The sequence below is a fragment of the Panulirus ornatus genome, chromosome 2 (genome assembly GCF_036320965.1).
Source record: "Panulirus ornatus isolate Po-2019 chromosome 2, ASM3632096v1, whole genome shotgun sequence".
Classification (NCBI taxonomy): domain Eukaryota; kingdom Metazoa; phylum Arthropoda; class Malacostraca; order Decapoda; family Palinuridae; genus Panulirus; species Panulirus ornatus.
Genome location: NC_092225.1, coordinates 101,443,258 through 101,467,704, shown reverse-complemented (window position 1 = coordinate 101,467,704; position 24,447 = coordinate 101,443,258). Strand labels below are relative to the sequence as shown.

At 40.5% G+C, this 24,447-nt stretch overlaps 1 protein-coding gene across 5 annotated transcripts in view; it reads left to right on the top strand.

Annotated features, from left to right (window-relative positions):
• Positions 1–24,447, top strand: part of Nak (Numb-associated kinase) — a 555,804-nt gene that overhangs the window by 258,517 nt on the left and 272,840 nt on the right. For all 5 annotated transcript variants that reach the window (XM_071680832.1, XM_071680812.1, XM_071680802.1 and 2 more), the window contains one exon: positions 7,683–8,075. In XM_071680832.1, the coding sequence (XP_071536933.1) occupies positions 7,683–8,075 (393 nt within the window). The remainder of the gene's footprint in view (positions 1–7,682; positions 8,076–24,447) is intronic.

The window sequence follows — 24,447 nt, the reverse complement described above, 5'->3', positions numbered from 1 at the left end:
AGCATTTGAAGTGGATGGTATTGGATTTGAATTTCATATGGGGATGACTGTAGTAGTATGAAAGATGGGGATGACTGTGCTATTGTTTGGTTAGTTAGGACTTTTAATGTATAGATCATAGTGAAGTGTCTGAGGATTGGCAGAATGCATGTATAGTGCCATTGTATAAAGGCATTAGGGACGAAAATGAGTGCATTAGTTTTTTATTGTAACTGGTGAGCTATATGGGAGAATGGTGATTGAGATGATGAAGGCATGTACGTAGCATTTATGGAATTGGAGAAAGCATATGAAAGGGTTGATAGAGATTCCTTGTGGAAGGTCGTATGAATGTATGATGTAGAGGAAAGCAACTAGAAGCAGTGCTTGTGTATGATTAGGTAGAGAGGGGAGTGAGTGGTTCCAGGTGAAGGGCTGGTCTGTGGCAGACGTGTTTGATGTCACCATGGCTGTTTGATTAGTTTATGATTGGGGTGGTGAGGAAGGAAAAAGTAAGTCTTGGTGAGAAGGACGAGTTAGGAGTCTGTAAGGGATGACAGGGCCTGAGAAGGGAATCACTTACTTTTTGCTGATGACACAGCACCTCTGGCAGAAGTGGCAAACTACAGAAGTTGGTGTCTGAATTTGGAAGAATGTGTGAAAGGAGAAAGTTGAAAGTAAATTTGGATAAAAGCAAGGTTATTACATTCAGCAGAGGTGACGGAAATGTTAGCTTGGGTGTGAGTTGTAAGGAAAAGGTTTAGAGCAAGTGAAGTGGTTTTAGATATCTCAGAGTGGACATGGCAGTGAATAGAATTGTGGAAGTAGAAGTGAGTTGTAGGATTGGTGATGGGGCAAAGATTCTGGGAGCATTCAGGAATGTGTGGAAAGAGAGGTCATTATCTGTGAGGATGAAAACAGATATGTTTGAAGGTAAAGTAGTCCCAATAATGTTATAAGGAGCAAGGCAGGGGCTATAAATGAGTATGTGCAGAAGTGGGTGGAAGTTATGGAAATTTAATGTTTGAGGCGGTTTGATTGACTAATGATATTGTAAAAGAGCTATAGTAATAAGAAGTGTGTGGTCAGAGAGCTGAAGAGAGTGTGCGGAAACAGTTTAGACATATGGAGAGAATGAGCGAGGAGAGCTTGACAGAGAATATATGTGTCAGAAGTGGAGGGGACAAGGGGATGGGGAAACCAAATTGGCGATGGAAGGAATGATTGAAAAGCATTTTCAGTGCTCCAGGCCTGAACATGCAGGAGGGTGAAGGGTATACACTGGATAGAGTGGTATGAGCTGTCAGTGGACTGAACTAAGGCATATAAAGCAGCTGGGGGAAACCACAGAAAGGTCTTTAGGGCCTAATGATTATAGATGAGGCCATGGTTTTGATGCATTACACATGACAGTTAGAGAATGAATATGAGCAAATGAAGTCTTTCTTTGTTCCCAGCGCTATCTCGCCAACATGGGAACCTGTGAAGATGTATGAAAATTGAATTTGTATATACCTACTAATGAAGGTACAAAGGTTATAGTAAGAGGGGAAGGTGAAAAAAGAAAGAGAGTCCTACAGTTTCTTTGATTGAGGGAAGGAGGAGGCACTGTATCATAATAGTCATTCCTCATGTAGCTGGTCTCCACACTAAAACTATAGGAAGCAGCAGTATAAGTTTTTTAATTCTTATACACAAAGTTTTTTTTAAGATTTTTGTGTCATGCTGCCTTTTAAGTTTCTTTTGTGCTTTCTCCTTTCACACACTCCCAAACTCATCTATGAGCATCTGCAGTTTTTGTTTGGAGCCTTCCACGAGAATCATGGTATCCAGCAGCAGCTGGTTCACCTCCTTTACCCCAGACTTCAACACCCACATGCCATAGACCTGCAACTCTGTAAGACAACTTACATCCACATACGTCACTACCCTTTCCATAGAGATTAAACAACCCTTGTGACAGATCTTCAATGCATACCTACTTTCACTAGAAATCACTCACCCTTCTTTCCTGCACATCCCTTGCTCTCATGATAAAAGAGTATTCATAACAATTATTAGCTTTCTGTTTGCCCCATTCATTGTATATGTAGCACCCTCTACTTCGCATTATCTCTCAGCCCTATCTTAACTTTCTCCTTATCCATAAATGTCATGTATAGTTCATGCTCTTTTGCCAATATCTCTCTCCACTGCTGTTTTGATCCATAAGGAATGAGCTATCTCCTCCATACTTAGGGACTTAGGACCCTCTAATGCCCTGAGTGGTGGGATAGTCGCAACTTCCCTACCCCTTCCTAACTACTAACATTTGGTGGTGGTAGCATGCTTCTTTGGGCCCAGCTTTAACCAGAGTCCACCACCTTGATGACATCACTAGTCCAATCACTTTCAGTGACTAATCTGCCTGGCATTGTAGAATTCCACTGGATCACACATAACTGGCCATATTCAACCAATCTTATTTTTTCCCCTGCTTTTGATGGATTAACATAATAGGAATTGACCAAAACCCATTTATTGTAGACCCCAGAATTTTTTATGATGGTTTGGGTTGATGCATCGAATCAAGGATGAGTCGACCATTCTTTGAAAGGTCATCATATAAGTATGGGCCCTTGAATAGAGGAACAAGTCCATCTGTCTATCTACATCTCTGATGCCTGTTCCAATTGAAACTCCCTCAAAGGGGTGGCCATGGGAACAGGGTCTCCATTACTAAAGAACTTCAGTGCTGCTTCTTAACCTTTAATGCTTCATCTTTAAAGGCTGCTGGCAGTGGGCAAGTGTAGTGCAGTGTTTGCAGAGGCTCCTACCTAATATTCCTATTGACCACTACTATCTAATGCTCCTACCTACAACTTCTCTGTAATTTTACTACCTAATGCTCTTGCCTAAATCATCTTACCTACTACTTCTATCTGCTGCCTACTATGAGGCAAAGTATGCCTGACGTCACCAGCTTGGCGGAAGGGATGCCCAAAGGGTTGTGCTGTGCCATCTCTCGCCAGCTGTACAGAGGAACAAGTCCTTTCATATTAACCAAAAGGAACTGCTCCTTCCATGGTTTATATAGTTTTTATAGTCCCAGAGTATCCAGAGCCCAGGTAAAGAACTTTTATTTCTAATAGAAACTACTGAGGCTGTTGCCTGTTTATTGAACACAGGATCATGCAAATCTCTTAATCTTAAAGTTGAAACTAATCCTTGGCAAGGTCCAGAGACCTTTATTCTAAGCTTCACTTCTGCAAGGTCTCAGCAGGCATCATGTTGGAGTTGAACACATTACCAATGTAATTGTCTTTAGGTATGAATTCTTTTAAGTGGATTCTTTCCTTAGGATTCACACCCCAATTGTATATCTGTGCCATTAAGTTATGTATATTTCTCGAGTTTTTGACTTGTGGTAAGTTTTGACAGATGCTTTGTGCTTGGGATTATTGCTACCAGATGTCTCTTTCTTCCTTTAATCTTGTGGAAAATGTTCTTCAAAGACTAATTAATAGTAGATAGGATTTTATTAACAGTACCATATTTTTTAGTTGAATCCATAAGGATTCTTTCTCAATTACTAAGCCTTTTTGTAGGAACTCAGCCAGAAATCTCTTGTTGATGACACCTGTATATGTGTTTTTCCTCCTACACTTTATAGGCACAGATTTGGAGAATGCTTGCCAGATGACCATCTCATTACTTTCATCCTGAGACTCAAGACATACTTGGAAAGCTTTCAATTCATCCTTGAAGAATTTGGTCACTCAAACATGACAGAAGCTCCATCCATTTATGGGGCTAAATACAGAAGGCCAGTGAAAGGCAAGGGTGCCTTTCACTGGCCCTCAGTATTAACTTACAGGGCCCAATTTAGGGCTGACTTTTCTAGCCTTCATTTTGAGGAGACTGTTTGCATTGTCACTTAAGTCCTCATGTGATCTTTCAAGGTTCTTATACATATTTGTCCAAATGTTTGTTTGTGACAAGTGCTCAACATCTTATGAAGAGCATTTTACTAATTAGATGAAAATGCCGTCTGGATTTACTATGTCCTTAATCATTTTATTCCAATCATTCACCATTCTTATACCATAAAAGCACTTCCCTACATTTTTTTAACAAGTTTCTTGCCTAATATCATGTCACATCATATTTGGTTGTTGTATCTCAGCATCCATCAAAGAACCCTTTACTGTCTATGTCATTGTTTTTAAAACTTGAAATTTGTTATTAGGGCACCCCTCAACATTTTCTCTTCCAAGAAGGGCAAAGGTAAAACCTCTAGCTTTTCCCCTGTAACTCAGCTCTTTTAATTCTGGTGCCAACTTTGTTGCCTTGCTCTGGACTTTTTCTATTATCTCTTTTGTGGGTCTTCATGTGTGGCCAGACTTGAGAAGCATAAACTTAGCAGAGTGTAAGCTAGTAACAGTTTACTGAATACTTCACTATCCTAATCTTTCAGAGTTATTCTAATATTTATTAGCTGTTATTTTGTATCCATAACTATTGTAATGTTACTCTCTTGCAGCAGGTTAAGGATGATGTAAATCCAAAATCCTTTTCACATACAATCCTGAAGTTTGTTTCCTCTTTGTGTTTGAATGTCATGGTATATTTTTTTCTTTCATAATTGATTGCCATTTCCCAGATTAGTGAGATAGCACCGGGAAACAGATAAAGAAAGGCCACATCCTCACAAATACACACATTTATTACATATTCATTATACTTAATTCACTGTTTTCTGCATCAACAAGGTAGCGCCAGAAAACAAAGAGTGGCCCATCCACTCTTATATACATATGTTTACATACACGCCAGTACATATAGATATTTATTTTATTTTTATTATACTTTGTCGCTGTCTCCCGCGTTTGCGAGGTAGCGCAAGGAAACAGACAAAAGAAATGGCCCAACCCCCCCCCCATACACATGTATATACATACGTCCACACTCGCAAATATACATACCTACACAGCTTTCCATGGTTTACCCCAGACGCTTCACATGCCTTGATTCAATCCACTGACAGCACGTCAACCCCGATATACCACATCGCTCCAATTCACTCTATTCCTTGCCCTCCTTTCACCCTCCTGCATGTTCAGGCCCCGATCACACAAAATCTTTTTCACTCCATCTTTCCACCTCCAATTTGGTCTCCCTCTTCTCCTCGTTCCCTCCACCTCCGACACATATATCCTCTTGGTCAATCTTTCCTCACTCATTCTCTCCATGTGCCCAAACCACTTCAAAACACCCTCTTCTGCTCTCTCAACCACGCTCTTTTTATTTCCACACATCTCTCTTACCCTTACGTTACTCACTCGATCAAACCACCTCACACCACACATTGTCCTCAAACATCTCATTTCCAGCACATCCATCCTCCTGCGCACAACTCTATCCATAGCCCACGCCTCGCAACCATACAACATTGTTGGAACCACTATTCCTTCAAACATACCCATTTTTGCTTTCCGAGATAATGTTCTCGACTTCCACACATTCTTCAAGGCCCCCAGGATTTTCGCCCCCTCCCCCACCCTATGATCTACTTCCGCTTCCATGGTTCCATCCGCTGCCAGATCCACTCCCAGATATCTAAAACACTTCACTTCCTCCAGTTTTTCTCCATTCAAACTCACCTCCCAATTGACTTGACCCTCAACCCTACTGTACCTAATAACCTTGCTCTTATTCACATTTACTCTTAACTTTCTTCTTCCACACACTTTTCCAAACTCAGTCACCAGCTTCTGCAGTTTCTCACATGAATCAGCCACCAGCGCCACTCTGTGGAAGGTATTAAGAATATATGGTGTGGGAGGCAAGTTGTTAGAAGCAGTGAAAAGTTTTTATCGAGGATGTAAGGCATGTGTACGTGTAGGAAGAGAGGAAAGTGATTGGTTCTCAGTGAATGTAGGTTTGCGGCAGGGGTGTGTGATGTCTCCATGGTTGTTTAATTTGTTTATGGATGGGGTTGTTAGGGAGGTAAATGCAAGAGTCCTGGAAAGAGGGGCAAGTATGAAGTCTGTTGGGGATGAGAGAGCTTGGGAAGTGAGTCAGTTGTTGTTCGCTGATGATACAGCGCTGGTGGCTGATTCATGTGAGAAACTGCAGAAGCTGGTGACTGAGTTTGGTAAAGTGTGTGGAAGAAGAAAGTTAAGAGTAAATGTGAATAAGAGCAAGGTTATTAGGTACAGTAGGGTTGAGGGTCAAGTCAATTGGGAGGTGAGTTTGAATGGAGAAAAACTGGAGGAAGTGAAGTGTTTTAGATATCTGGGAGTGGATCTGTCAGCGGATGGAATCATGGAAGCGGAAGTGGATCATAGGGTGGGGGAGGGGGCGAAAATTTTGGGAGCCTTGAAAAATGTGTGGAAGTCGAGAACATTATCTCGGAAAGCAAAAATGGGTATGTTTGAAGGAATAGTGGTTCCAACAATGTTGTATGGTTGCGAGGCGTGGGCTATGGATAGAGTTGTGCGCAGGAGGATGGACGTGCTGGAAATGAGATGTTTGAGGAAAATGTGTGGTGTGAGGTGGTTTGATCGAGTAAGTAACGTAAGGGTAAGAGAGATGTGTGGAAATAAAAAGAGCGTGGTTGAGAGAGCAGAAGAGAGTGTTTTGAAATGGTTTGGGCACATGGAGAGAATGAGTGAGGAAAGATTGACCAAGAGGATATATGTGTCGGAGGTGGAGGGAACGAGAAGAGGGAGACCAAATTGGAGGTGGAAAGATGGAGTGAAAAAGATTTTGTGTGATCGGGGCCTGAACATGCAGGAGGGTGAAAGGAGGGCAAGGAATAGAGTGAATTGGGGCGATGTGGTATACAGGGGTTGACGTGCTGTCAGTGGATTGAGTCGGGGCATGTGAAGCGTCTGGGGTAAACCATGGAAAGCTGTGTAGGTATGTATATTTGCGTGTGTGGACGTGTGTATGTACATGTGTATGGGGGGGGGTTGGGCCATTTCTTTCGTCTGTTTCCTTGCGCTACCTCGCAAACGCGGGAGACAGCGACAAAGTATAAAAAAAAAAAAAAAAAAAAAATGTCTGTGTATGTATGTATATGTTGATATGTATATGTACCTGTATGGGCGTTTTTTTATGTATATGTGTATATGAGTGGATGGGCCATTCTTCGTCAGTTCCTTGTGCTACCTCGCTGATGTGGAAAATGGTGATTAAGCATAATAAAAGATAATTATTGACATGTACACATATACATACATATACAGACATACATTTGTACACATGTACATATTCATACTTGCTTGCCTTCTTCCATTCCTGGCACTACCCAACCCCACAGGAAACAGCATCGCTGCACCCTGCTTCACTGAGGTACCACCAGGAAAACAGACAAAATATGCCACATTCGTTCACACTCAGTAATGCACTGAAACCACTGGTCCCTATCCACATCCAGGCCCCAGACCTTTCCACGGTTAACCCCAGACGTTTCACATGCCCTGGTTCAGTCCATTGACAGCACATTGACCTCCATATATTACATCTTTCCAGTTCACTCTGTTTTTTTGCCTCTCACCCTCTGTATGTTCAGGCCCGGATGCTCAAAATGCAAGTGGATTGGTCTGTCTTTGTTTGTTTCCTGGCACTACCTTGCTAATGCTGGAAACGTCAATCAAGTATGTGTGTGTGTATGCATTTATATATACATATATGTTTAATAGATATGTTTTTTCCAGCTTTGAAAAGAAATATTGCTGTATCAGCAAGTGAAAGTGGTAACACTCAACATCAACCTCAGCCCCAGCATCAGTTGACACAACAGCAGCATCAGCAGCAACAGCAACCACAACAACCGCAACAGCAACAACAACATCAGCAACATAGTCAGCCACAGCAGCAACAGCAGCAGTCTCAACCAGTGGTTGAACTGAGTCCTACTACTGCCTTCCCACCCGCTGCTTTATTTGGGTCTGAGACTTTCCCTCCTGCACAGCAGTCATTCCCCCCTAGTCAGTTTGGTTCATCAGCAGGAGGTGGAAGCACGGCAGCAGGCACAGGCAGCAGTCATCCACCTAGTCTGAGTACTCAGCCAGGTTCTGGATCAATGGAAGCATTTTTCCCACCTTCAGGTAAACCATTATCAGCGTGCCAGTCCTCCTCTGCTGTTTTCTCCAAGCTGTTGCCTCCTTCTCTCTCTCCTTCACCCTCCAATATTTCTTCCTCCCTGTCTCCCACACCCATCCCTCTTTCTTCTTCCCACTCACTGCTTTCCCCTGAGAAAATGCATGCTGAAAACCAGCCAGCTGGGGGCTTATGGTGGAGGGAAGTTGCTCACAGTTCATCTCCATCAAATACAAGTTTTGCACTGAAGGTTAACAGTACATGTGCTGGCACTGCTACTGGCACCACTCCTGGGAATAGAGATTCCCAGACCTGCTCAGAAGATTTGCTTAGCTTCACTGATGCTGAGGTGAATGGTAGATCCAACTTGGGAACCACTACTGCACAAATTCTGCAGATGTATGCATGTGGTCCCTCTGGGGGGCAGTCTGGTACCAGTGCATGCAATAGGATACGTCCTGAGCTATCCTTCTCCCAGTCTTCTGGAATGATACCTTCTAGACCCCAACCCTACCTTGCAAGCAGAGGAGTGAGAATGGGATCCTCCACCTTCAGCAACAATAACCTCATGGTAAATAACAATAGTTGTGATGGATGGATGGTGCAGGGGATGGCTCAGCAGTATCCCAACCTCAACCCTAGAATGGTTCCCAGAATGGCTAATAACCATCAACCTTATGTGAGTCACTTACCAGCCATGCACCCAAGTCAACCATCTGTGACAGCTGCTCAGTCCAACAATAACACTAGTATCACTAATGCTAACGGTCCAGATCTTCTCCAATTCTAGGTGCTGACTGACAAGTTTTCCATGACTTAAGCCTGTCTCTTGTACTTATATTTATGTCTGCATAGGAGAACAATACTTAACAGTAACCTCATAGATTTGCTCAAAAGATATAAAAGTTATATGAATATCAATAGCTAATGCTATTTATGAAATAAGTTTCTTATTTTCCAGTGATAGGTGATATATGATCAGCTGGCATATATATATATCATAAATTGTGTTCATTATTTTAAAACCATTGCATTAATTCAGTATTACCATAGCAATAAGAAAGTTATGACACTCATTGCAAAATATTTGCAAAAAGGGATGCCTCTTCTCTTGTTTGAAAGGCAGATTTTATTGTCCTTTTTGGCAGTTTATAGTATTATTACTCCTCTAGTTACCAATAAAAGAAGGGCCAAATGTGACAGTGTTTTCTTTCACACCTTTCTCTTCTTGGTCTACTCTAACATCTTTCTAAGTAACTAAAATTCTTACCTATCTAATATCTGTAGCCTAGTCGCCATGGTGTCTCTTAATTTGGTTCCTGTAATACTGGCAAGTTTTGCATAGGGTCCATTCCTGAGTTTCTCACTGTGGGCCCCTTTATGGCCTAGTACTTTCACTGGCCCTTCATTTATGGGTAATAATGAATTTTCTCATATTTTAGTGTGGAAAACTTTTAAACCAAGAATTCTCTTTAAGGAATCAGAAATTTTGCATTAGTTTCCATCATATTTGTCCAAACCTTAGCTAACAGTTTGCTGCCAATATCAGTAATGCATTGATGAGTATCTTAAAGTCATGTCATTTAGGTAAAGAATTCTTTTTACCTCCTTGCAAGATGAGCAATTTAGTTACATATTAATTTCTAAGCAAATTTCCACATGGGTATAAACCTTTAATGAGAGCTTTATGTTCTGTTGATACAGAATTATTCAAAAGAATTATTTTTGTGAGTAATATGAATAATTTAAATCCCAAATATTACACTTTTCATCACACTTCAGTCAGCATCCCATCAAACATTTCTCAGATCAAAACTAGTCACTTTTATACCACATCTGCCCATTGCCAGATCACACATATCTCATCAGATCATACATAAACTATTAAACATTATCCAGATACATGCAAATTAAGACCTAGCATGGGTAAATATTCTAAGGTAGTGAATTATGATGACAAATCAAGAGATATCTCTTTTACGTGCTTTTCCATTGTGGGCTAAAGCTTAGTAGTCCAAGAATTCCCTTTAAGAATTTTGAGTATCCTGGGCCTGGTTAATATAGAATTAATGTTTTCAGGTGTATTAGAATTTTGATAATATGGGCTAGGGCCTGCTGAATTAGAGTTCGTGTCCACAAGCAGTTTGTTATGAATTTTGAATACCCTGTGCTTAGTTAATAAGAATTCAGTTGACCAAGGGCTTGTTTATCCGTGATATTGCTGATTATGACTAAAGTATCCAGGGGTTAGATGATATTAAAATTTTCCATTTTTGAATATACAGGACCATTTGCTGTTGTACTATGACCAATTAGATCTAATGGAACTTGTCAAATATGTTTCTGATTGGCCAGGGCCAGGTTTATTAGAATTATGGTTTTGAAGGACTGGGTGAATAAAAATTTTGATTATTCTGAGTATAAGATGTTGATGTTTTCTTAAAATTTATAAGTGAAGCTGATATAAGTATCAGTCCAAGATTTCAACATCTTAGAAACTTAGATGATCAGAATTTAGCTAACAATGCTTGCATATTGTATGTTTACTGCACCTCTTGTTCAGGCACTGATAAATTGATACATTCTGAAGTAGTGTAGGTTGAACATGGTAGTTTTTGTTTTGCACATGTGCTTCTGCATGACTGAAAGTTTATTTCTTATATGACTGCAAATTGCTTAACTGTATTGACACAAGAAGTGGATGTGAGGTTTGATCATCCTTGTAGCACATACATTGCATTATTATTAATCTGAACATTAATTAGTGTGCTATGCTGAGGCTTTGGTAACGTGGTTACTTGTTATTAAACATTTTACTAAAATATAGTTTGTGCTTTTTCCTTTTTTTTTTTTTTTTTTTTTTTTTTTTTCTTTTCCCTTGAACCCAAAATTGTCAGGTGCAGGAAGATGTCCATGTGGATCTTGTATTGAGTGATCCTGTTCAGGTTTGGATATACTCTGATGCAACATAATACTACTTCCTGTGTTTTTTCTAGTGTTGTTAAAGATACACATGCAAGACCTTTTAAAAGAGGATGTTAGAAAATTATTAAGATTTTAAACTCGATGTGATATAATGTTAAGGATCACCATGAATTTTCTTTGTATCATAACTGTACTAAGGTAAACAAACAAACGGCCCTCAGTCTGTTATAGTCTATTTGCAGTTTTTCAGACCAAAAGGCAGGATAGCTCTAGTGAATTTCTTTCAAGGACTGTGATCATTGTATATCTACACATGCTTCCATATTGATTTTCATTTTTACGTATGTATTTCTTCACAGTCCATCACATTTATAAGTCATCTCATTCACTTCCACTTGCCTCTCTCAGATTTATCATGGTAAATTTTAAAGCATCAACTGTTTAAGCGGAAAGTCTGGTCATTTTTGTGCCGAATATCTTAGAATGCGGCCTTAACCCTTTAAAGCTTTATAACATAACCTTATCCTTAATTCATATGAGCACAGACAGTTTGCAAAGCCATAGTTTTACTGTAAGAAGAGGAAGATTAACTGTGGATTACTCCTGCCTGTGTACTATTAAGTATGTCAGTGTTAGATCTATCTAACATTGACATATTAAGTGTGTCAGTGTTAGATGAAACTGAGAGAATTATTGAAGGTTTAGATGAGCCATCACTGACATTACCATGTATAAGTAACATACTGTTTTTATAATATTAGTTTTCTTTTTTGACTTTGATTCATCCACAGTACTGTCTGTTGGTGTCATATCAGAAACATTTGGAAAGTATTTGTAAATTCTTCAATATTAATACAAACTATGTCTGTTGAATTACAATGAACTAGATTAATCTAAATGAGTTACTACTGAGATAAACAAATCCAGATGAGATAACATTGATCTGAACTAATCAAGATGAGTTACCAGTGATCTGATGTAGTTGAGATGGATTTCTTCTGATCTGCATGAATCCAGAGTTGTGATCACAGATCTTAACTAATCCAGATTAGTTACCAATAATCTGAACATTTTGTTTTAGATGAATTGCTACTGGTCTGAACTAATCCAGTTGAGTAGATTTGCTGATAAGTCATGTGTAAAGAATAAAATCAGAAACTCATTTATGAATATATCCTTAATGTTATACAGTAATGTAGACATTGAAAAGAAGCAAGAATTATGATTGTTTATGCAGGCAGAGGTCAGTTTCCCTAAGAAGTACTTTAGTGAAGAATACCTAGTGGCAAATTTTGTCATGAAAAATAGCTTATTTGACAGGGAAATTCCTTTAGGCTTCCAAGTGAAAATTGTGTGCAGTATTTACAAATGACACTGACTCAGTCAAAAATCTCAGCTAGATTATCATTTTTCTTTATTAGTTAAAACTTGCAGTTTACAGGCCATTGTTAATATTTAGATTGATGTAACTGAATACCTGAAAAATTTCCTGATAGTGTTAGACTCAAGCAATATGGAAAAGTTGCATAATTTACAAAGCATGCGCAATAAAAGTTTTTATAGAGGTGAAATCTAAGTACAGCTTTTGGCTTTATCGGTAGAGGCTATCTATCTATTTATTACTTTTAATTATACTTTCCCAAATCACTCTTCCCCTTTACCCTTAAGCTTCGTTTCACTCCTTTCCTAAAACATACTACATATCTATCCTTTTTTCACATCTTGGTTACATCGACACACATTTAGACACCCCAATCTGAGCCTACGAGGAGGATGAGCACTCCCCGCGTGACTGCTTCTGTTTTCCATTTTAGAAAGTTAAAATACAAGGAGGGGAGGATTTCTGGCCCCCCCACTCCCGTCGCCTCTAGACACCTTCTACGACACGTGAGGAATGCATGGGAAGTATTCTTTCTCCCTTATTCCCAGGAATTATATATATATTATATATTTATAGATTTGGAGAAGGCATATGATAGAGTTGATAGAGATGCTCTGTGGAAGGTATTAAGAATATATGGTGTGGGAGGAAAGTTGTTAGAAGCAGTGAAAAGTTTTTATCAAGGATGTAAGGCATGTGTACGTGTAGGAAGAGAGGAAAGTGATTGGTTCTCAGTGAATGTAGGTTTGCGGCAGGGGTGTGTGATGTCTCCATGGTTGTTTAATTTGTTTATGGATGGGGTTGTTAGGGAGGTAAATGCAAGAGTCCTGGAAAGAGGGGCAAGTATGAAGTCTGTTGGGGATGAGAGAGCTTGGGAAGTGAGTCAGTTGTTGTTCGCTGATGATACAGCGCTGGTGGCTGATTCATGTGAGAAACTGCAGAAGCTGGTGACTGAGTTTGGTAAAGTGTATGGAAGAAGAAAGTTAAGAGTAAATGTGAATAAGAGCAAGGTTATTAGGTACAGTAGGTTGAGGGGCAAGTCAATTGGGGGGTGAGTTTGATGGAGAAAACTGAGGAAGTGAAGTGTTTTAGATATCTGGGAGTGGATCTGGCACGGATGGAACCCTGGAAGCGGAAGTGATCATAGGTGGGGAGGGGGCGAAAATTCTGGGGCCTTGAAAATGTTGGAAGTCGAAAAACATTATCTCGAAAGCAAAAATGGGTATGTTGAAAGAATAGTGGTTCCAACAATGTTGTATGGTTGGGGGTGGGGGGAAGGTTTTTGGGCAAGGGTGGTTTCTGGAAGGGTTTGAGGGCAATTTGGTGTGGGTGGTTTTATCGAGGATAAACGTAAGGGAAAATTTAAATAAAAAGATGGTTGGGGGGAAACAGAAAGGGTGTTTTTTTTTGGGGGGCTGGGGGAAAATGAGAAAGATTACCAAGAGAATTGTTCGAGGGAGGGGAAAGAGGGAAAAGGGAAACCCAAATTGGAGTAAATGGAGTAAAAAATTTTTTGTACGGGGGTCATCAGGAGGGGGAAAGGAGGCAAGGTAGAGTGAATTGGCCTTTGGATACCGGGGGACTGCTTCTGGGTTATCAAGGGTTGAACACGGGGGGAAACCCATGGAAACGTGAGGTATTAATTTGGGGTTGGAATATTAATCAGGTTTTGGGGGGGGGGTTGGGGCCTTTTCTTTTGTCTTTTTCCTTGCCCCTCCAAAGGGGGAGCAGCGAAAAGTATAAAAAAAAAATAAAAAATATAATAATTATATATATATTTTAAATTATTATTATATTAAATTATAATATATATTTTTCTTTTTCTTTTAAACTATTTCCATTTCCCGGTTGCATTTTGGCGTTAAAAAACAGGGGGACGGGGCCTTTTTTTTGGAAATCCCCCTGCCCCCTCTTTCCTTTTTGGAAAAAAAAAAAAAAAAAAAAAACGAGGGGGGGAATTTCCCAAACCCCACCCTCCCTTTTGTCCCTTCTACGCACACGGGGAATACGGGGAATTTCTTAACCCCCATCCCCGGGGATAAATTATATTATAAAATTTAAAATTATATATATAATATATATATATATATAAATTAAAAATTATATATCTCTTTTTCCCCAGAAAACCCCCAAAGTGGTGTAAAACCCATAAGATTCTAGGTTTTTTAATACCTCACCTTAATACACCATTGGAAAGGGGGAAACTCTAGCTTTTTTCAAATCCTATGTTTAATTTTCCCCCATTCAATAATCATTAAACACGTATATAAATTTAATATAATTTAATTTATTTATATTTTTTTTTTTTTTTTTTTTATACTATTCGCCATTTCCCCTAGCGAGGTAGCTTAAACAGGCTGGCCTTTGAAAAACCTCATACCCCCCCTTCTCTGTTCTTCTTTTGGGTGGGGTAAAAATATTTCCTATTTTTCCCTGCGTGTCGTAGGGGCGACAAAAAAGGGAAAGGACGGGGGCGAATCTCCCTCCTTTTTTTTTTTTTTTTTTTTTTTTTTTTTTTTTTTTTTTTGATTCATCCACAGTACTGTCTGTTGGTGTCATATCAGAAACATTTGGAAAGTTTTGTAAATTCTTCAATATTAATACAAACTATGTCTGTTGAATTACAATGAACTAGATTAATCTAAATGAGTTACTACTGAGATAAACAAATCCAGATGAGATAACATTGATCTGAACTAATCAAGATGAGTTTACCAGTGATCTGATGTAGTTGAGATGGATTTCTTCTGATCTGCATGAATCCAGAGTTGTGATCACAGATCTTAACTAATCCAGATTAGTTACCAATAATCTGAACATTTTTGTTTTAGATGAATTGCTACTGGTCTGAACTAATCCAGTTGAGTAGATTTGCTGATAAGTCATGTGTAAAGAATAAAATCAGAAACTCATTTATGAATATATCCTTAAATGTTATACAGTAATGTAGACATTGAAAAGAAGCAAGAATTATGATTGTTTATGCAGGCAGAGGTCAGTTTCCCTAAGAAGTACTTTAGTGAAGAATACCTAGTGGCAAATTTTGTCATGAAAAATAGCTTATTTGACAGGGAAATTCCTTTAGGCTTCCAAGTGAAAATTGTGTGCAGTATTTACAAATGACACTGACTCAGTCAAAAATCTCAGCTAGATTATCATTTTTCTTTATTAGTTAAAACTTGCAGTTTACAGGCCATTGTTAATATTTAGATTGATGTAACTGAATACCTGAAAAATTTCCTGATAGTGTTAGACTCAAGCAATATGGAAAAGTTGCATAATTTACAAAGCATGCGCAATAAAAGTTTTTATAGAGGTGAAATCTAAGTACAGCTTTTGGCTTTATCGGTAGAGGCTATCTATCTATTTATTACTTTTAATTATACTTTCCCAAATCACTCTTCCCCTTTACCCTTAAGCTTCGTTTCACTCCTTTCCTAAAACATACTACATATCTATCCTTTTTTCACATCTTGGTTACATCGACACACATTTAGACACCCCAATCTGAGCCTACGAGGAGGATGAGCACTCCCCGCGTGACTGCTTCTGTTTTCCATTTTAGAAAGTTAAAATACAAGGAGGGGAGGATTTCTGGCCCCCCACTCCCGTCGCCTCTAGACACCTTCTACGACACGTGAGGAATGCATGGGAAGTATTCTTTCTCCCTTATTCCCAGGAATTATATATATATTATATATTTATAGATTTGGAGAAGGCATATGATAGAGTTGATAGAGATGCTCTGTGGAAGGTATTAAGAATATATGGTGTGGGAGGAAAGTTGTTAGAAGCAGTGAAAAGTTTTTATCAAGGATGTAAGGCATGTGTACGTGTAGGAAGAGAGGAAAGTGATTGGTTCTCAGTGAATGTAGGTTTGCGGCAGGGGTGTGTGATGTCTCCATGGTTGTTTAATTTGTTTATGGATGGGGTTGTTAGGGAGGTAAATGCAAGAGTCCTGGAAAGAGGGGCAAGTATGAAGTCTGTTGGGGATGAGAGAGCTTGGGAAGTGAGTCAGTTGTTGTTCGCTGATGATACAGCGCTGGTGGCTGATTCATGTGAGAAACTGCAGAAGCTGGTGACTGAGTTTGGTAAAGTGTATGGAAGAAGAAAGTTAAGAGTAAATGTGAATAAGAGCAAGGTTATTAGGTACAGTAGGGTTGAGGGTCAAGTCAATTGGGAGGTGAGTTTGAATGGAGAAAAACTGGAGGAAGTGAAGTGTTTTAGATATCTGGGAGTGGATCTGGCAGCGGATGGAACCATGGAAGCGGAAGTGGATCATAGGGTGGGGGAGGGGGCGAAAATTCTGGGGGCCTTGAAGAATGTGTGGAAGTCGAGAACATTATCTCGGAAAGCAAAAATGGGTATGTTTGAAAGAATAGTGGTTCCAACAATGTTGTATGGTTGCGAGGCGTGGGCTATGGATAGAGTTGTGCGCAGGAGGATGGATGTGCTGGAAATGAGATGTTTGAGGACAATGTGTGGTGTGAGGTGGTTTGATCGAGTGAGTAACGTAAGGGTAAGAGAGATGTGTGGAAATAAAAAGAGCGTGGTTGAGAGAGCAGAAGAGGGTGTTTTGAAGTGGTTTGGGTGCATGGAGAGAATGAGTGAGGAAAGATTGACCAAGAGGATATATGTGTCGGAGGTGGAGGGAACGAGGAGAAGAGGGAGACCAAATTGGAGGTGGAAAGATGGAGTGAAAAAGATTTTGTGTGATCGGGGCCTGAACATGCAGGAGGGTGAAAGGAGGGCAAGGAATAGAGTGAATTGGAGCGATGTGGTATACCGGGGTTGACGTGCTGTCAGTGGATTGAATCAAGGCATGTGAAGCATCTGGGGTAAACCATGGAAAGCTGTGTAGGTATGTATATTTGCGTGTGTGGAAGTATGTATATACATGTGTATGGGGGGGGGTTGGGCCATTTCTTTTGTCTGTTTCCTTGCGCTACCTCACAAACGTGGGAGACAGCGACAAAGTATAATAAAAAATATAAAATAATATATATATATATATATATATATATATATATATATATATATATATATATATATGTATATATATATATATTTTTCTTTTTTCTTTTAAACTATTTGCCATTTCCCGCGTTAGCGAGGTAGCGTTAAGAACAGAGGACTGGGCCTTTTTTGGAATATCCTCACCTGCCCCCTCTGTTCCTTCTTTTGGAAAATTAAAAAAAAAAAAAAAACGAGAGGGGAGGATTTCCAGACCCCCACTCCCTCCCATTTTAGTCGCCTTCTACGACACACAGGGAATACGTGGGAAGTATTCTTAATCCCCTATCCCCAGGGATAATATATATATATATATATATATATATATATATATATATATATATATATATATATATATATATATATATATATATATCTCTGTTCCCTTCAGAAAATCCCTCAAGTGGGTGGTAAAACCCATAACGATTCATAGGCTTTAATACCTCACCCTTAATACACCATTGGCAGAGGGCAACTCTAGCAGTTTTCAGAAGCTCCTACCTGTGTCTACATATCTCCAGTTCAATAAATCATTAAACACAGTATATATATATATATATATATATATATATATATATATATATATATTTTTTTTTTTTTTTTTTTCATACTATTCGCCATTTCCCGCATTAGCGAGGTAGCGTTAAGAACAGAGGACTGGGCCTTTGAGGGAATATCCTCATATGGCCCCCTTCTCTGTTCCTTCTTTTGGATAGGGTAGAAAGAATACTTCCTACGTATTCCCTGCGTGTCGTAGGAGGCGACTAAAAGGGAAGGGAGCGGGGGCTGGAAATCCTCCCCTCTCTTTTTTTTTTTTTTTTTTTTTTTTTTTTTTTTTTTTTTTTTTCCAAAGGAAGGAACAGAGAAGGGGGCTGGATGAGGATGTTTCCTCAGAGGCCCAGTCCTCTGTTCTTAACGCTACCTCGCTGACGTGGGAAATGGCGATTAGTATGAAAGAAAGAAAAGAAATATATATATATATATATATATATATATATATATATATTGGAGGTGGAAAGATGGAGTGAAAAAGATTTTGTGTGATCGGGGCCTGAACATGCAGGAGGGTGAAAGGAGGGCAAGGAATAGAGTGAATTGGAGCGATGTGGTATACCGGGTTGACGTGCTGTCAGTGGATTGAATCAAGGCATGTGAAGCGTCTGGGGTAAACCATGGAAAGCTGTGTAGGTATGTATATTTGCGTGTGTGGACGTATGTATATACATGTGTACGGGGGTGGGTTGGGCCATTTCTTTCGTCTGTTTCCTTGCGCTACCTCGCAAACGCGGGAGACAGCGACAAAGGTATTAAGAATATATGGTGTGGGAGGAAAGTTGTTAGAAGCAGTGAAAAGTTTTTATCGAGGATGTAAGGCATGTGTACGTGTAGGAAGAGAGGAAAGTGATTGGTTCTCAGTGAATGTAGGTTTGCGGCAGGGGTGTGTGATGTCTCCATGGTTGTTTAATTTGTTTATGGATGGGGTTGTTAGGGAGGTAAATGCAAGAGTTTTGGAAAGAGGGGCAAGTATGAAGTCTGTTGGGGATGAGAGAGCTTGGGAAGTGAGTCAGTTGTTGTTCGCTGATGATACAGCGCTGGTGGCTGATTCATGTGAGAAACTGCAGAAGCTGGTGACTGAGTTTGGTAAAGTGTGTGGAAGAAGAAAGTTAAGAGTAAATGTGAATAAGAGCAAGGTTATTAGGTACAGTAGGGTTGAGGGTCAAGTCAATTGGGAGGTGAGTTTGAATGGAGAAAAACTGGAGGAAGTGAAGTGTTTTAGATATCTGGGAGTGGATCTGGCAGCGGATGGAACCATGGAAGCGGAAGTGGATCATAGGGTGGGGGAGGGGGCGAAAATTCTGGGGGCCTTGAAGAATGTGTGGAAGTCGAGAACATTATCTCGGAAAGCAAAAATGGGTATGTTTGAAGGAATAGTGGTTCCAACAATGTTGTATGGTTGCGAGGCGTGGGCTATGGATAGAGTTGTGCGCAGGAGGATGGATGTGCTGGAAATGAGATGTTTGAGGACAATGTGTGGTGTGAGGTGGTTTGATCGAGTGAGTAACGTAAGGGTAAGAGAGATGTGTGGAAATAAAAAGAGCGTGGTTGAGAGAGCAGAAGAGGGTGTTTTGAAGTGGTTTGGGCACATGGAGAGAATGAGTGAGGAAAGATTGACCAAGAAGATATATGTGTCGGAGGTGGAGGGAACGAGGAGAAGAGGGAGACCAAATTGGAGGTGGAAAGATGGAGTGAAAAAGATTTTGTGTGATCGGGGCCTGAACATGCAGGAGGGTGAAAGGAGGGCAAGGAATAGAGTGAATTGGAGCGATGTGGTATACCGGGGTTGACGTGCTGTCAGTGGATTGAATCAAGGCATGTGAAGCGTCTGGGGTAAGCCATGGAAAGCTGTGTAGGTATGTATATTTGCGTGTGTGGACGTATGTATATACATGTGTAGGGGGGGGGTTGGGCCATTTCATTTCGTCTGTTTCCTTGCGCTACCTCGCAAACGCGGGAGACAGCGACAAAGTATAATAAATATAAAAATAATATATATATATATGATAGAGTTGATAGAGATGCTCTGTGGAAGGTATTAAGAATATATGGTGTGGGAGGAAAGTTGTTAGAAGCAGTGAAAAGTTTTTATCGAGGATGTAAGGCATGTGTACGTGTAGGAAGAGACGAAAGTGATTGGTTCTCTGTGAATGTAGGTTTGCGGCAGGGGTGTGTGATGTCTCCATGGTTGTTTAATATGTTTATGGATGGGGTTGTTAGGGAGGTAAATGCAAGAGTTTTGGAAAGAGGGGCAAGTATGGGGTCTGTTGGGGATGAGAGAGCTTGGGAAGTGAGTCAGTTGTTGTTCGCTGATGATATAGCGCTGGTGGCTGATTCATGTGAGAAACTGCAGAAGCTGGTGACTGAGTTTGGTAAAGTGTGTGGAAGAAGAAAGTTAAGAGTAAATGTGAATAAGAGCAGGGTTATTAGGTACAGTGGGGTTGAGGGTCAAGTCAATTGGGAGGTGAGTTTGAATGGAGAAAAACTGGAGGAAGTGAAGTGTTTTAGATATCTGGGAGTGGATCTGGCAGCGGATGGAACCATGGAAGCGGAAGTGGATCATAGGGTGGGGGAGGGGGCGAAAATTCTGGGGGCCTTGAAGAATGTGTGGAAGTCGAGAACATTATCTCGGAAAGCAAAAATGGGTATGTTTGAAGGAATAGTGGTTCCAACAATGTTGTATTGTTGCGAGGCGTGGGCTATGGATAGAGTTGTGCGCAGGAGGATGGATGTGCTGGAAATGAGATGTTTGAGGACAATGTGTGGTGTGAGGTGGTTTGATCGAGTGAGTAACGTAAGGGTAAGAGAGATGTGTGGAAATAAAAAGAGCGTGGTTAAGAGAGCAGAAGAGGGTGTTTTGAAGTGGTTTGGGCACATGGAGAGGATGAGTGAGGAAAGATTGACCAAGAGGATATATGTGTCGGAGGTGGAGGGAGCAAGGAGAAGAGGGAGACCAAATTGGAGGTGGAAAGATGGAGTGAAAAAGATTTTGTGTGATCGGGGCCTGAACATGCAGGAGGGTGAAAGGAGGGCAAGGAATAGAGTGAATTGGAGCGATGTGGTATACCGGGGTTGACGTGCTGTCAGTGGATTGAATCAAGGCATGTGAAGCGTCTGGGGTAAACCATGGAAAGCTGTGTAGGTATGTATATTTGCGTGTGTGGACGTATGTATATACGTGTGTATGGGGGGGTTGGGCCATTTCTTTCGTCTGTTTCCTTGCGCTACCTCGCAAATGCGGGAGACAGCGACAAAGTATAAAAAAAAAAAAAATATATATATATATATACTATCCCTGGGGATAGGGGATTAAGAATACTTCCCACGTATTCCCCACGTGTTGTAGAAGGCGACTAAAAGGGGAGGGAGCAGGGGGCTGGAAATCCTCCCCTCTCTTTTTTTTTTTTTAATTTTCCAAAAGAAGGAACAGAGGAGGCCAGGTGAGGATATTCCAAAAAAGGCCCAGTCCTCTGTTCTTAACGCTACCTCGCTAATGCGGGAAATGGCGAATAGTTTGAAAGAAAGAAGAAATATATATATATATATATATGAAAAATGTAAGAAATAGTTTAGAAAACTGTAACGAAGCTTAAGGGTAAAAGGGAAGAGTGGTTTGGGAATGTCTTGGGAGTAAAGTCCGGGGTTAGTGAGAGGACAAGAGCAAGGGAAGGAGTAGCACTACTCCTGAATCAGGAGTTGTGGGAGTATGTGATAGAATGTAAGAAAGTAAATTCTAGATTAATATGGGTAAAACTGAAAGTTGATGGAGAGAGATGGGTGATTATTGGTGCATATGCACCTGGGCATGAGAAGAAAGATCATGAGAGGCAAGTGTTTTGGGAGCAGCTGAATGAGTGTGTTAGTGGTTTTGATGCACAAGACCAGGTTATTGTGATGGGTGATTTGAATGCAAAGGTGAGTAATGTGACAGTTGAGGGAATAATTGGTATACATGGGGTATTCAGTGTTGTAAATGGAAATGGTGAAGAGCTTGTAGATGTATGTGCTGAAAAAGGACTGGTGATTGGGAATACCTGGTTTAAAAAGCGAGATATACATAAGTATACATATATAAGTAGGAGAGATGGCCAGAGAGGATTACATGTTAATTGACAGGTGCGTGAAAGAGAGACTTTTGGATGTTAATGTGCTGAGAGGTGTAACTGGAGGGATGTCTGATCATTATCTTGTGGAGGCGAAGGTGAAGATTTGTAGAGGTTTTCAGAAAAGAAGAGAGAATGTTGGGGTGAAGAGGGTGGTGAGAGTAAGTGAGCTTGGGAAGGAGACTTGTGAGAGGAAGTACCATGAGAGACTGAGTACAGAATGGAAAAAGTTGAGAACAAAGGAGGTAAGGGGAGTGGCGGAGGAATGGTATGTATTTAGGGAAACAGTGATGGCTTGCGCAAAAGATGCTTGTGGCATGAGAAGTGTGGGAGGTGGGTTGATTAGAAAGGGTAGTGAGTGGTGGGATGAAGAAGTAAGATTATTAGTGAAAGAGAAGAGAGAGGCATTTAGACGATTTTTGCAGGGAAAAGATGCAAATGAGTGGGAGATGTATAAAAGAATGAGACAGGAGGTCAAGAGAAAGGTGCAAGAGGTGAAAAAGAGGGCAGATGAGAGTTGGGGTGAGAGAGTATCACTAAATTTTAGGGAGAATAAAAAGATGTTCTGGAAGGAGGTAGATAAAGTACGTAAGACAAGGGAGCAAATGGGAACTTCAGTGAAGGTGGCTAATGGGGAGGTGATAACAAGTAGTGGTGATGTGAGAAGGAGATGGAGTGAGTATTTTGAAGGTTTGTTGAATGTGTTTGATGATAGAGTGGCAGATATAGGGTGTTTTGGTCGAGGTGGTGTGCAAAGTGAGAGGGTTAGGGAAAATGATTTGGTAAACAGAGAAGAGGTAGTAAAAGCTTTGCAGAAGATGAAAGCCGGCAAGGCAGCAGGTTTGGATGGTATTGCAGTGGAATCTATTAAAAAAGGGGGTGACTGTATTGTTGACTCGTTGGTAAGGTTATTAATGTATGTATGATTCATGGTGACGTGCCTGAGGATTGGCGGAATGTGTGCGTAATGCCATTGTACAAAGGCAAAGGGGATAAGAGTGAGTGCTCAAATTACAGAGGTATAAGTTTGTTGAGTATTCCTGGTAAATTATATGGGAGGGTATTGATTGAGAGGGTGAAGGCATGTACAGAGCAACTGATTGGGGAAGATCAGTGTGGTTTCAGAAGTGGTAGAGGATGTGTGGATCAGGTGTTTGCTTTGAAGAATGTATGTGAGAAATACTTAGAAAAGCAAATGGATTTGGATGTAGCATTTATGGATGTGGAGAAGGCATATGAGAGAGTTGATAGAGATGCTCTGTGGAAGGTATTAAGAATATATGGTGTGGGAAGCAAGTTGTTAGAAGCAGTGAAAAGTTTTTATCGAGGATGTAAGGCATGTGTACGTGTAGGAAGAGAGGAAAGTGATTGGTTCTCAGTAAATGTAGGTTTGTGGCAGGGGTATGTGATGTCTCCATGGTTGTTTAATTTGTTTATGGATGGGGTTGTTAGGGAGGTGAATGCAAGAGTTTTGGAAAAAGGGGCAAGTATGAAGTCTGTTGGGGATGAGAGAGCTTGGGAAGTGAGTCAGTTGTTGTTCGCTGATGATACAGCGCTGGTGGCTGATTCATATGAGAAACTGCAGAAGCTGGTGACTGAGTTTGGTAAAGTGTGTGAAAGAAGAAAGTTAAGAGTAAATGTGAATAAGAGCAAGGTTATTAGGTACAGTAGGGTTGAGGGTCAAGTTAATTGGGAGGTAAGTTTGAATGGAGAAAAATTGGAGAAAGTAAAGTGTTTTAGATATCTGGGAGTGGATCTGGCAGCGGATGGAACCATGGAAGCGAAAGTGAATCATAGTGTGGGGGAGGGGGCGAAAATCCTGGGAGCCTTGAAGAATGTGTGGAAGTCGAGAACTTTATCTCGGAAACAAAAATGGGTATGTTTGAAGGAATAGTGGTTCCAACAATGTTGTATGGTTGCGAGGCGTGGGCTATGGATAGAGTTGTGCGCAGGAGGGTGGATGTGCTGGAAATGAGATGTTTGAGGACAATATGTGGTGTGAGATGGTTTGATCGAGTAAGAAATGAAAGGGTAAGAGAGATGTGTGGAAATAAAAAGAGCGTGGTTGAGAGAGCAGAAGAGGGTGTTTTGAAATGGTTTGGGCACATGGAGAGAATGAGTGAGGAAAGATTGACCAAGAGGATATATGTGTTGGAGGTGGAGGGAACGATGAGAAGTGGGAGACCAAATTGAAGGTGGAAAGATGGAGTGAAAAAGATTTTGTGTGATCGGGGCCTAAACATGCAGGAGGGTGAAAGGAGGGCAAGGAATAGAGTGAATTGGATCAATGTGGTATACCGGGGTCGACGTGATGTCAATGGATTGAATCAGGGCATGTGAAGCATCTGGGGTAAACCATGGAAAGTTGTGTGGGGCCTGGATGTGGAAAGGGAGCTGTGGTTT